This window comes from Terrapene carolina, unplaced genomic scaffold, assembly GCF_002925995.2.
Source record: "Terrapene carolina triunguis isolate 2854851 unplaced genomic scaffold, T_m_triunguis-2.0 Scaffold198, whole genome shotgun sequence".
Taxonomy (NCBI): Eukaryota; Metazoa; Chordata; order Testudines; family Emydidae; genus Terrapene; species Terrapene triunguis.
The window spans coordinates 3,250,688-3,264,684 of record NW_020664549.1 but is presented as its reverse complement, the minus strand read 5'-3'; the positions used below and the strand labels follow the sequence as shown (position 1 = coordinate 3,264,684).

Sequence of the window (13,997 nt, the reverse complement as noted above, 5' to 3'; positions counted from 1 at the left end):
CACCACTGTTACAGAGATCAGAAACTGGCCCACGGTCTATCAATTAAAAAACCCACGGTATGGAGTCTCGCTTGCACTCAAGATAATTGCACTCATGCTAAAGCCGCTCTGCCACGCTCTTGCAGTTCAAAAGGGCCGTAGGATAAATGGGAATCAGGTTTTATATAACAATTGGCTTTTTTTTTTTTTTACCAATTCAGCTTGAAACATCCTACTGGCAGGTTCCAGCTAGAGGGTGACACCTGACCACATCATCGGCCAATAGGCTCTGTTGGTTTGCCAACATTCTGAGGAGGGAGGGGAAGTGTGGGGCTCGAAAAACTAGTCTGCAAACCTTTGAACCACACAAATCTCCCCCAGGCAATTCCCCTTTATAAACCAGCTCCTACATCTTGCTAGCTACATAGAAGCCTGCAGTGTGTTTTAGGAGGATAGTCCCCTGAAAGTTCAGCAGTCTCAAGTAAGAGGAGACCAGTAAATACAGGATGTAAAGTTGCAGATCCTCAGCTCGTGTAAATCAGCATCATTCATAAGCACATAAGAACGGCCATACTGGGTCAGACCAAAGGTCCATCTAGCCCAGTATCCTGTCTTCCGACAGTGGCCAATGCCAGGTGCCCCAGAGGGAATGAACAGAACAGGGAATCATCAAGTGATCCATCCCCTGTCACCCATTCCCAGCTTCTGGCAAACAGAGGCTAGGGACACCATCCTTGTCCATTCTGGCTAATAGCCATTGATGGACCTATCCTCCGTGAATTTACCTAGTTCTTTTTTGAACCCTGTTATAGTCTTGGCCTTCACAACATCCTCTGGCAAGGAGTTCCACAGGTTGACTGCGTTGTGTGAAAAAATATTTCCTTTTGTTTGTTTTAAACCTGCTGCCTGAAGTCAATGTGGCTACACCCATTTACACCTGGTGAAGTTCTGACCCATAGATTTTAGCTATTTTTCCATTAGAATTTTCCTCTCACCCTTCCTCTCTGCTCCTCTCTTCCACAGTCTCTCTTCAAATGATCCCCATCCTGTCCCATGGCCTGTTCTGTTTTTCCACACTACCTTTGAAAAACTTGAATTCTCCTCCTCCCTCGTCTCTGATCCCTTTACCACAGTTCCTCCTACACAGAACATGAACTCCAAAACCATCCCAGCTGGCATCAAACTTTCAAATCCAATGCATTTGAATAGAGACAACTTGAATCCCCTCTGGGCAATCCACCCATGCTGGTGGGAGCCGCATGGACACGCGTGCCGCAAGACAATGGTGGGGAATCATCAAGAGAACTGATTGGCTGGTTAGAGAGAGAACCGTAGGGTTTTTATAGGACAAAGCAGAGACCTGCCTCCATACTGGTGTGACCTAATAGGCTAAAAGGGGTAGCATCTAGTGGGTGGAATTAATGACACATCCCTCCTACTCTGGCAGGGAACCCTGCACAGGTTACTATTGTGCCACCCATATTACGCTACTGCAGAAGCCAAACAAACCATCAAGCCGCGTTAAAACGAGAGTGAACCTCCCCCCCAGCCTGGATTACTGGAGCGGGTGTGGTGCTGCCCTGAGGACTGGAGGAGAGCACGGGTGGAAGGGGGGGGGTTAAATCTCAATGACGGCAGCACGCCTCAGGCAGAGGGGGGCATCCGGGGGCACCGCGTTCCGTTGGATCTCGTTCCCATCCAGCCGCAAGACCTGGAGCTTGGAAAAGTTCATGACGTCGACGACTGTGCAGAAGCTGCTGATGGAGAATTCTGCAGGGAGAAAAGGAGACAGAGCGCTAAGAGACAGAGCCCACGACTCGCTAGCTAGTGTTCATACAATCCTGCCGGAAAAGAGCCGTGCCTAGGATGGATCCGGACTAACAGCACCATGGGTAGTAATAGTCATAACAGCGGACATGACTAGAATGCCTAGGCACTCTGGTAATATACTTTTTTGGACAGCGCAATGTCTTGCTCCATAGTGCAGACACAGGGCCTTTGAAATTCAGTTGAGAACCATTCTGCCCCCTTTGCCCCCCCCACCCCTCCAAAAATCCCTCCCATAACTGAAAACCGCACTTGGGCTATCTCAGTGGGGTTTGGAACATGTAGTACTTTGAACCAGGGCCAAGGCTTTCAGAACTGAGTAACGATTTTGAGACAACCTTCAGGAGGCCTGATTTTCAGACAGTGCTGACTGCCTGCTCTCTGCAAATCAGGACCCTTAAAGTTGGGCACCCAACAAACGGAGGCTACCAAAATCACTAGCCATGTCTGAAAGGGCAGAAAATGCCCCGGCCCTGATTCTCCTCTCATTTATTCCTGTGTAAATCAGGAGTCACCCCACTGAAGTCAATGGAGTTACACTCGTGTGGCTGAGGGAGGAGTCAGACCCTGCCCTCCTGTTAACCTTGGGAAGGGGAGTAGATTGCAGAGCAGGGCTGGGTCAGTTTTCCTTACTTCTAGCAAGATCTCTCTGCTAGCAGTGAAGGGGGCTGCTGTGATCCCAGCTGAGCCACTACAGAGCCACAGCAAACCTTGAAAGCCCCCTGTTGTATTGCGGGAGAGGGTGTGTTTTGGAGAGGGGCACGCTCCAGCTTTCCGAGCAGCCTTTGGAAAGGAAGAGAGCAACCAGGGGGCAGCAAAGCTCCAGGACTTGGCGGAGACTTAAAAAATACCTAGCCGGGGAGAGAGAATTCCTTAGCACAGATGTTCCTTGTTTAAAGCTGGGGAGGTGACTGCGCTGCTCACATGCAGACTCGGGAGAACAGTGAGACTCCATTTAACCAGCACCACACGGGGACAGCGGGGCAGAGAATAGGCATTGAGCCTCCCCCTGGCCCTCTGTAGCTCTTTCACAGGGGGAGTAGCCCTGACTAATGGTAAGAGCAGGGAAACGTGAATGCTATTCCTGCCTCTGCTACTGTTTCACTACGTGTCTTTGGTCAAGTCACTTCATCTCTCACTGCCTCCATTTCCCTGTTATTTCTATGACAGCAGCACAGTGTTGCCGTATGTACTGATAAAATGGACTTCCGTATAAGTGCCAAGTACACCATTACAGAGAACTTTGAAGTACAAGTATGCTGTGGAAATAGAACTGATGTATTTATAAATACACGTACAAGTTCTTTCAACCCCCGTATTATAAAAATTAAGCTAATTCTTACAATAGCTGATCTGTTTTTTCCTTTGGACACTGGCCCGTCACGGAGTTGTTGCTACAGAAAAGTATCCATACAAAGGGGCCTTGTATTCTGGGCTTTCCCCAGGTGCTGTGAACAAGTCTCCCCATTGCAGCTGGGCCGGGGAGCAGGTCTCCTGCTGCCGGTTGCATTGACCAATCAGAAACGAAGGTGGGGGGGCAAGGCCGCCACCCTCCCTGACTAGTGCGACAGCAGGGCCAGAAAAAAGCCCTGGCAGCTGGAACTCAGGGCTTGAAACCCTAAGCTGGGACAGTGGGTTCCGGGGGCCAGCCAGACTCTGGGACAGTTGGGAGGGACGTGATGGTTTCCTACAGCTATTTTGAAAAAGTATTTGCAGATAAAAAAAGTTATTTATTCTTTAAGTACCTTTAAAATGTACTTAAAGTCAAGTACTAAGTACAGAACATTTAAAGTACTTAAATACTAGTCTGTAGAGTACCTGAACCTACTTACCTACATGGGAACATGCAGTAGTATCTAAAGGCTCCAACCAAGATCCAAGCCCCATTGTGCAAAGTACTGTCCATACATATAGTGAGAGACAGCCCTTGCCCTAAAGAGCTTCAGAAGACAAGACAGTGAGTGGGTGAGAAGGTTAAATGACTTGCCCCAAAGTCACACAGCTCGTTAGTGGCAAAGCCAGGGGTCAAACCAATCTCTCCCCAAACCTAGTTCAATGCCCCATCCGCTGGTCCACACTGCCTCCGCTTCAGTCATTAGGATTTGTAAAGTTCTTTGAGATCCTTGGATGAAGACACTAAAGACAAAGTGGTATTGTCCATCGGAGACGAGTCACAGGGAGAATGTTTTCCGTCCAGGAGTTCACAACATCATTATCTTAAAAGCTCAGCAGAGGCTCCAGGTCTGTGTTAAAACAAAACACTGCCTCTCGATTCTGTCGAACTGCAGCATTCCTCATTCACTACAGGGAAATAAAGCTCTACAGAGAACCCCATTGAATTCTTTCAAGCTCAGCTGCAAAAACAGCCGTAAAAATGCATGACCAAATAAACACAAGGGGTTGAGCGCCAGCATGATTTAACGCCATCTAGGCGCAGACTCAACAGTTGCACATGTTGAAAGCAAACATTTGGGAGTCTGTTCTCGTTTTGCATGTCTGTCACTTCCCAGTGCAGGTCTATGCGTTTCCCCTAAAACAATTGATGGCATCACTAACACTTAATTTAAGTAAGTGATGCAGGCAGCACAGCTTGTTGCTCAGGTTTCTCTGATATTACAGAGCATCCTGATCGCAGGGCTTGTCAGGGGAGCGAAGCAGGAATGGATTTTTCCAGGCATTCAGCTTAAAAAAAAAAGTTCTGTTTGTTTTCTTATTTCAGTGAATTTCGCCCTGGTGAAAGATGCCAGGTTGATTCTGGAGATGAAAGGCTTCTGTTTAACCACAGAACCTGGGCAGCACAGGAAATGACAGGGCAAGCTTCCCACACATGATGCTTCCACTAACCTGGAGGGGCCCCTTTAGGGGTGTCTGTCTTAAGTGCTTATATGGCCCCCATAACTATAGTAACTGAGCACCCCACATTTTTAAAAAAATGGATTTACCCTCCCAACACTGGTGGGCAGTGCTCTTATCTGCATTGTACAGATGGCAAAGCAAGGCAAAAGAGACCAAGGGTTTGTTGGCACAGGAAAAATAATCCAGAAAAAGGTAGGATGTGAATTTAAAGCAGATTAACTACTCCTGATTCACTCCATGTGTGGATGTTCTTATTCCAGAATAGGAATGCCTTATTCTGAATGAGCATAATCCACTTTGGAGGTAAACTGAAATAAATAGGAGTTAGGCACCTAAATACCTTTGAGGATCTGCATGCAAGCTCTTTGGGGCAGTGCTCTCTTACCATGAGTCTATGCAGCCCCTAGCACACTAAGGTCCCGATCTCGGTTGAGTCTACAAGCAAGACAATAATAAATAATAAGATGAAACCCCTTCAGGGTACTGAACATCCTTCAGAAAATAACATTAATGACTTATGGTCAGCAATGGACCCAGTCTGGATTTGAAGTGGTGACTGTCAGGCGAAAGGTTCCCAAACCCCCCAAAATAGCACATTTAGAATCTCAAACAAGATTTTTCCATTTGCCTTTGAGGGGGGAACCAAATGTTGAACAGGAATGTTGCTCCTGTGACTTGGATGTTTTGGAGAGAAATCTAGACGCTGACATGAGACTTTCCGATGTGAAAGAAGCTGCCCATGACATCCAAGCTGCTTTGGGTGATCCAAGGTTTTAGAATAAACGGGTCCAAAGCAGAATTCCCTGATGGTGCCAAATTGGAGAAATTTTAAAGAGATGCTGATGGTAAAAGTTTAGTGGATCCCAGTAAGGAGGGATAGAGAGCGAGGCAGACAGAAAGGACCAGACAAAACCAAGCATCTTTTCTTCTTTGCATGTGTCTTCTTGGGATCCTCTGAATGAAGAGTCATCTATGGAACTCAGTAACCTTTGTGTACTGGTTACTGGAGCCCACGATATGGGTTGCTTCAGTTACATGCTGTCACGGACTGAAGGCTTCCTCCTTCCTGTATTTGTTCCATGTGTATTTGTCAAGGCTCCTTCCCCACTCTGAACTTTAGGGTACAGATGTGGGGGCCTGCATGAAAACTTCTAAGCTTAACTACCAGCTTAGATCTGGTCCGCTGCCACCACTCCCAATGTGCTAATTCCCTTCCCTGGGTAGCCTTGAGAAACTCTTCACCAATTCCCTGGTGAATACAGATCCAAACCCCTTGGATCTTAAAACAAGGAGAAATTAACCATCCTCCCTCCTTTCTCCCACCAACTCCTGGTGGATCAAGATCCAACCCCCTTGGATCTAAAAACAAGGAAAAATCAATCAGGTTCTTAAAAAGAAGGCTTTTAATTAAAGAAAAAGGTAAAAATCATCTCTGTAAAATCAGGATGGAAAATAACTTCACAGGGTAATCAAACTTAAAGAGCCCAGAGGAACCCCCTCTAGCCTTAGGTTCAAAGTTACAGCAAACAGAGGTAAACACCCTAGTAAAAGGTACATTTACAAGTTGAGAAAACAAAGATAAACCTAACACGCCTTGCCTGGCTGTTTACTTACAAGTTTGAAATACGAGAGACTTGTTCAGAAAGATGTGGAGAGCCTGGATTGATGTCTGGTCCCTCTCAGTCCCAAGAGCGAACAACCCCCCAAAACAAAGAGCACAAACAAAAGCCTCCCCCCCCCAAGATTTGAAAGTATCTTGTCCCCTTATTGGTCCTTTGGGTCAGGTATCAGCCAGGTTACCTGAGCTTCTTAACCCTTTACAGGTAAAAGGATTTTGGAGTCTCTGGCCAGGAGGGATTTTATAGTATTGTACACAGGAGGGCTGTTACCCTTCCCTTTATAGTTATGACAGTATTGGAAATAGATGGAGATGTTATTAACTAAGTAGCCAGCACGCAAGCTACAGTTTAGGGTTGCATCCCCTCTCCAGTCTGGGCCTGCAGAGCTTCCATTGATGGCAGCTGGTTTCTGGGAACCAATAAGTGACCTTAGGAATGGAAAAAGAGAGATGGGCCACAAAGACTTTTCAACCAGGAGATGCTGCCCCTACAGATGGGACTTCTGCCGTGGCTAGTGACAAGTGGTGTAACGGCCATATCAAAGTCACAGACAGCATGTGCGAGGGAGTCCTCTGAATGAGACCTCACACAGCTCCTGGTGTCTCTTGCGACATGGTACACTACTGTCCCACTGAGCCAGACTAATTCCTTGGCTCTGTTGCTTTCCATTCAGCTGTGTGGACGCTACATTGCACAGGTGTCTGGAAACTCCATAGCCCCTTAGAACAGTGGCCCTGGCGGGCCACGAGCAGGTTTCAGGGGGTCCACCAAGCAGGGCCGGCATTAGACTTGCTGGGGCCCAGGGCAGAAAGCCGAAGCCCCACCGCCTGGGGCTGAAGCCAAAGCCTGAGCAACTTAGCTTCACAGGGCCCCCTGTGGTGTGGGGCCCCGGGCAATTGCCCTGCTTGCTACCCCCTAATGCCGGCCCTGGCTTTTATGTGCAGAAAAACAGTTGTTGTGGCACAAACGGGCCATGGAATTTTTATAGCATGTTGAGGGGGCCTCAGAAAGAAAAAGGTTGAGAACCCCTGCCTTCGAATGTAATGTGCACCGGTAAAGAGGAAGCAGACAGAAGCTCAGCATTGAGTAGGGCAGGGGGAGCCTACAGCAGCAGTCATCGAAGCCTGGAGATGCCAGTCCTGATGGAGAACCGCTGATCAAGAAAGACTATTTATCCTGTGCCCAAATCTCTGATCTGGGATGGCTCAGGGACTGCCACAAGTGAAAAGCATTTGCTAACTGTTCCAACGTGAGCAGATATAAGAACCCCTGTGACAGCACAGACCCTGTTACCCCCGGCCCCATCTGACCCCAGCACAAACCCCATCATCCCACCCTGATGGAGACCCTCCATCAGACATTTGCTCAGGCTTTAGTGTCACTATCACCCAGGACACCCCAGCTAAATCCACACTGGAGTTTCTGGGCCAGTGCAGATGGATTTAGTTCCTGTGCCGAGGAGGCTGCCGGAAAGGCCAGGCAACCGCTCTCACTAATTGTCTGTAACGATGATGCATGCTGGGAGCAGTAGGGTGGAAGAGATGCACTGTGGCACTTTAGCCCCCCAGAGAGGGGAGTGTCACTATTTTTGGCCTCCGGGCCAGTAATGTCAAGCAGCCAGTGCTCCAGCCCAGGAATGGATACAGGATTAAGTTAGGCAGAAGCCCAAATGCATAGACACAAGTGCACTTCATGGGCCAAATTCAAGCTGGAGTGAACTGGTACAACTCCCATGAGTCAAATCAGTCTTGGTGTAAAATGACAGCATATGTTACGAGGTGCATGTAAGTGGCAAAGTAGCAAACCTTGCGCTGATCTGGCATTCAGAAAGCAGCCTTTGCCCATGCACGTAAATGGGAAGGTGCACCTACACCATTACCCATATTCCCAGAGTTAGCTTCAGGTCTGGTGTAAGCAGACACAATCCCCATTCGGTTTAATAGGAGTTGTGCTCACTATTCAGGTCTGAATCGGGGCCCCACAGACTTGCACGCCCACTGAGTGCCAAAGAGTGGCGTAAGTTACTCCACTTTGCCACTTACCCCTCCTTCCGGACTAACCCTGTGTCATCTGGACCCAACTCTGCTCCCACCCACACCATTGACTTCAGCGGAGTCACTCCCCATTTACACCCACGTAAGTGAGAACGGAATCAGGTGCATCACTTGCACCACAGTTTACATCCCGGTGGAGGGAACCAAATGTACGTCTCTAGGATTATTCAGCTGTGCACCAGCGTGAGGGGGAGCAGAATATTGTCTTTCGCCTGTCATGCAAAGGATGAGTTTCTTTCTGTTCTTTTCACACCTTTTTTGTTGTGCTTTTTTGCTCTTTACACAACAAAAGTTTATATAAAGAAACCACATGGGCGCACAGCTGGGTTCCAAATAACTGTGTTTACTCGATGTACACAAACACACCAGACCTAGCCACCTACACGCTGCTGCTCTGACTGGCTTCTAATATAGTGAGCACCACGACAGTGTTCTCAAAATATTTAAAGGGATACTATCTTATTCTTATACACTATGCTTTCTTATGTCTTCTTTTCTCAGTGGCATCCCCCATTCTCAGTGCAGCCACATCACTTGTGCCTAAGATGACCTTTGTCATCTGACCTCTGACCATTTAATTCAGCTAGTATTTTTTTATTGATTAATATATCTCAATCTCGAGATTTCTTCGCCTTTAAATTCTCTGTGGAGTTCTACCTCAGCTTGCAGAATTTAAAAAGATAATCTCACAGACACGAGAAAGCCTTCCACTGAGCAAAAGGATAACACCTTGCACCTACCAGAGCACCGTGCATCCCAGCATCTCAAAGCACTTTACAAAAGTACCATGTAGATGGGGCAAACTGGGACACAGAGTAGGGAAGTGACTGTCCTAAGGCCACACAAGAAATCAGTGGTAGAGACAGCAATGGAATTTAGGTTTTCTGAATCCCAGCCCCTCTGCTCAGGCCATTAGACCAGGCTGCTTCCAACAAACAGTGCCAGAACCTGGCTCCCCATCTCCCTACCCCTTGTCCTGACCATTTGACACTAGGATCCCCTAGCATCAAGAGGGTGCTGTTGGGAGGCTGCTCACCATTGATTTGGTTCCCTTGGAGGTAGAGGTTCTCGAGGTTGGTGCTAACCCGGGGGATCTTCTGGAGCCTGTTATAAGACAGATCCAGCTCTAGGATGCTGCTGGTGTTGAAGGTGTTGGAGGAGAGCCCATCATTGGTCAGGCTGTTGTGGGACAGCCTGATATAGAGCAGCTTGGGGGACACTTTGAAATACTCATCAGGGATGGTGTAGATGTAGTTGTGCTCTAGGTAGAGCTGCTCCAAAGAGCTTGGGAGGCCATCGGGGACCTTCCTGAGGTGATTGTAGCTCAGGTCAACAAGGATCAAGGACTTTAACCCTTTGAAAGATGCTCCTATATCATGGATCTGGTTGTGGCTGAGATACAGGGCAGTAAGGTTCTCCAAACCCTCCAGAGCGTTGGATGGGATCCTGGTGATCTGATTGTAAGCCAGGTGGAGTTCTCTCAGGGACCGGGGCAGGGGGCTGGGCATCTTGGTCAGGTTGTTGTTATCCAGATACAACCTCTCCAGGTTCTTGAGCTTGGCAAAGACCCTCTTGCCCATCTTCTCACTGGTTATCTGGTTGCCATGCAGCGCAATCCATTCCAGCGTTGTGGCGTTGTCGAAAGCCCCCTCTTGGACGGTGGTGATCTGGTTGTTCTGGAAGTAGACGTACTTCATCCTGGAAGGCACAAAGGGAAGGTACCTCAGGTTGCGGCTGTCGCAGTACAACGCCGTGGAGAAGTTGGGGGGGCAGTCGCACTCCTGGGGGCATTCCCGGGAAACGGGCTCAAGGATGGGCTCCACAAAGGGGGACCCAGGTGGGACATAAGGGTAATGGGGGACCTCATCCTCGTAGTATGGCATGTAGTTATAGGACGACGCCTGGCTGCGAAGGTACTGATGCAACCAGTACATATCTTCTTCATCTTCATACTGGCCCAGGGAGACCCCACACAGCCCAGCTACTATCAGGACAGAAGCCCAGTGCATTGTGCAGAACCTCATGGAACCTGTATGGAAGTGGGAAAAATATGAGCAACTTTAGGTCAGGCACAAGTGACTAGAAATAGGAAGCAGGAGGGAGTTTATCATGGGGAGGCATGGAGCCTAGAGCGTTGGAGAGGGAATCAGGAGACCTGGGTTCTATTCCTGACTCTGTCACTGGTTTTCTGGGTGACCTTGGACAAGTAACTTCCCTTCTTTTTTTGTCTCAGTTTCCCCATTTTTAAAATGGGGATAATGACACTGACCTCCTTTGTCACGTGCTTTGAGGTCTGCTAATGAAAAGTGCTATAGAAGAGCTAGGTATTGTTATCATACCATTGAGGGAGGTGGCCCTTGAGTTGCAGTAATAGAGAGAGCTGGATCCAATTCACCATCCTTTCATTTGCTTTTTGTGAACATTCATGCCAGTGACATTTTGATCATGATAACTTATTTATTATGAATAATAATAATAATTAATACTAATAAATAATTAATAATTTTATTATTACAGTACTGTCTATAGATGCTACAAATGAGATTGGAGCCCCATTGTGCTAGGAGCTGTACATTGTAAGAGTTCCTACTCCAAATATATATAGACAAGAAGTACACAGGATGGAGGAGAGACAGAGACAGCAGGTCAGTGACAAGCTGAGAAGAGAACCCAAGATTCCTGACATTGCAAATATATTTAATGCACATGGACCTGTATAAAGATTTGCATTATGAGTGATTGCTTGGAAGCTCTTTAGGTGTCACCCAATAAGGAAGCAGAAACAATACCTTGTGACTTAAGTGACCAGTTAGACCCCATGAATAGCAATTGTTTGAAGTGACAAATAGTCAAGATGAAACCCAGAGGCTGAAGTAACCATTCATCATCGACTTTTGCATAGCAAACACATTTATAAAGATCAAAGTCTATTCATGGATAATTTGCAAGCAGAAGAAAAGGGGCTAAATTAGTGACATGAAATCGTTGCTGTTAATATTTCATCAGGCTGCAGTCACAGACCCTGGCACCTGGATGCAATGAGACAAAAGCTGTTGGCTGGGGAGGAGGCCTGTTGGAGAGGGTTTTGGATTGGGACTCAGGAAACCTGGCTTCCATTCCTGGCTTTGTCACAGACGTCTTTCGTGACTTGGGCAAGTGACTTAATCTACCCCACGCCTCAATTCCACATCTGTACAATGGGATTAATAGAATCATAGAAGATTAGGGTTGGAAGAGACCTCAGGAGGTCATCTAGTCCAACGCCCTGCTCAAAGCAGGACAAACCCCCACTAAAACATCCCAGCCAGGGCTTTGTCGAGCTGGGCCTTAAAAACCTCTAAGGATGGAGATTCCACCACCTCACTAGGTAACCAGTTCCAGTGCTTCACCACCCTCCTAGTGAAATAGTGTTTCCTAATATCCAACCTAGACCTCCCCTACTGCAACTTGAGACCATTGCCCCTTGTTCTGTCATCTGCCACCACTGAGAACAGCCGAGCTCCATCCTATTTGAACCCCCCTTCAGGTAGTTAAAGGCTGCTATCAAATCCCCCCTCACTCTTCTCTTTTGCAGACTAAATAAGCCCTACCTCAATAATACTACCCTACCTTCCCATTAATGACAGTAGGTTTTGGCACACCATGGCCATGAGGGCCGTATAACCACCCACACAGTGGCTTACACTCTTTCCTGAAGGGAGGGGATAATGACCCTGCTGACTGAGGCATCTTCCAGTATGTACCAGAAAGCGCTTGATCAGCATTCAACGGCCTGGCCTTATTGTCATAGAGTGACCAGCAGGATGGAGAGGGGGCTGCTCCCAGAGGGTTCCAGCTACTCTGAGCATGGTGTGAGTCCAACTTATTGTTAAGGTCTGCTCTGCGGAGGGAGAAGGCTGCCCTTGTGCTTACAGCACTGGCCTGGGATGTAAGAGACCGGGCTTCAACTCCCACCTCTGCCACAGTCTTCCTGCGTCACCTTATCTCGCTCTGGGCCTCAGTTCCCTATCTGGAAATGAGGATAGGAATAACACTTCCCATTCTTTCTCTGTCTGGTGTATTTAGACTGTCAGCTTTGTGGGACAAGGACCGTCACTGCCCGTATGTACAGCACCTAGCGCAACGGGGCCGTGCTCTTGGCTGGTGCTACTATAATCCAAGTAAGAGTGGAAGATCAGAGGTCCCCTTACAGGCATGCCCAGGCCCTTGCAAAGCTGTGAAATTGGTGCCTGCTGGCCATTGTGATCTAGATTTGCTGCCCCTGCAGACAGCCTGTCCAAACTGGGCCTTTGGCGGGGGCGTCCCCAGACTAATTATCACAGGAGACCTCTGGGTTACTTGTAGCAGGCCTGACAGCATCCATAGCCCTGGCTCAGACATACATACAGAACAGAGCTGCAGGAAGGGGGGCGTTATTTATAGCTTCAGCCCTAATGAGGAATCCCGGCGCTCCAGACAAAGAGGGTACAGTCCTGCTCTGAGCCAGACTGCGCATCGCCACCTAGGCACACTGCTGGCTGGCAGGCTGCTCGTGTGGGAAGAAAAGAGGGATTGAAACACTCCGTGGCTGGGCTCTTGGGTTTCTTCCATTTTCCATACGTACAGGAGTTCCGGCAGTCGATGGGGCCCGTGAAACTGAGTCTGTGTGTGGTGCAAGAGCTTGGCATGCAGACTGCTTCAGAGAGCAGCTCTCCTCCTCCTCCCATTCCAGGGGTACCTTGATGGGTAAAATACTAGTCCTATTTCCCGATAAATGGGCTTCCTCCACCCCCACTAAAGGCCATCTTTCCCACTGTATAGCACCATTCCTAGGGAGTCTGATCCCTCTATTTGGCACAATTCCTAGGAGTTCTGTCCCCCAATTTGGCACCATTCCTAGGGGGTCTGTCCCTCCATTTGGCACCATTCCTAGGGGGTTTGTCCTCTAATTTGGCACCATTCCTAGCGGGTCTGTCCCCCCTATTTGGCACAATTCCTAGAGGGTCTGCCCCAATTCCTAGGTCTCTCCCACTATGTGGCACTGTTCCTAAGGGGGAATCTCCACTATCCACTATTGTTCCTGGGGGTACCTTCCTGCAAGTACACACCATTCTGAGGCGGTCTTTCCCTCAATCTACCCGTTCCTAAGGAGTCTCTCTGGGGTTTGTCTCTCAACCTACAGCCCCCTTCCTACAGGGAGCTTTCCACTGTCCAACCCCATTTCTACGGTGGGGTCTGTATCCCTTTCATGTGTAGGATAACACAAGTTTAACTTCTTCATCTGTCAGCATGAATAAACTGGTCCCAGTTCCACTGGCTGCTAGTCTAATTGGGATTGTGCTGCATAGGGCACCTTGCTGGAACAACCAGAGTCAGACAGCATGAGCTTCATCCATTGCCACCTTCTCACCCTGTTAACCAGATAATAGCCCTCATCTAGAACCGAATGCAGAGCCAGGTAGATGTGCTTGGTGGAGGAGGTGGTGGTTGGGGGTCTGGAGACTAGAGTCTGGCATGAACAGGGCCGGCTCCAGGCACCAGCTTAACAAGCAGATGCTTGGGGCGGCCAAGGGAGAGGGGCGGCATGTGCGGCAATTTGGGGGCGGCAGGTCCCTCACTCCCTCTAGGAGTGAAGGACCTGCAGCTGAACTGCCACCGCCGATTGTGGGTTTTTTTTTTTTTT

At 48.4% G+C, this 13,997-nt stretch overlaps 1 protein-coding gene across 1 annotated transcript in view; it reads right to left on the bottom strand.

The window, feature by feature from the left end:
- Nucleotides 1-1,207: 1,207 nt before the first annotated feature.
- Nucleotides 1,208-13,997, bottom strand: part of LOC113407128 (fibromodulin-like) — a 16,447-nt gene continuing 3,657 nt past the window's right edge. The window contains exons 2-3 of the mRNA XM_026655211.1: nucleotides 9,372-10,364; nucleotides 1,208-1,749 (exon numbers count right to left, since the gene is read on the bottom strand). Of these exons, the coding sequence (XP_026510996.1) occupies nucleotides 1,598-1,749; nucleotides 9,372-10,359 (1,140 nt within the window). The 5' untranslated portion in view covers nucleotides 10,360-10,364 and the 3' untranslated portion in view covers nucleotides 1,208-1,597. The remainder of the gene's footprint in view (nucleotides 1,750-9,371; nucleotides 10,365-13,997) is intronic.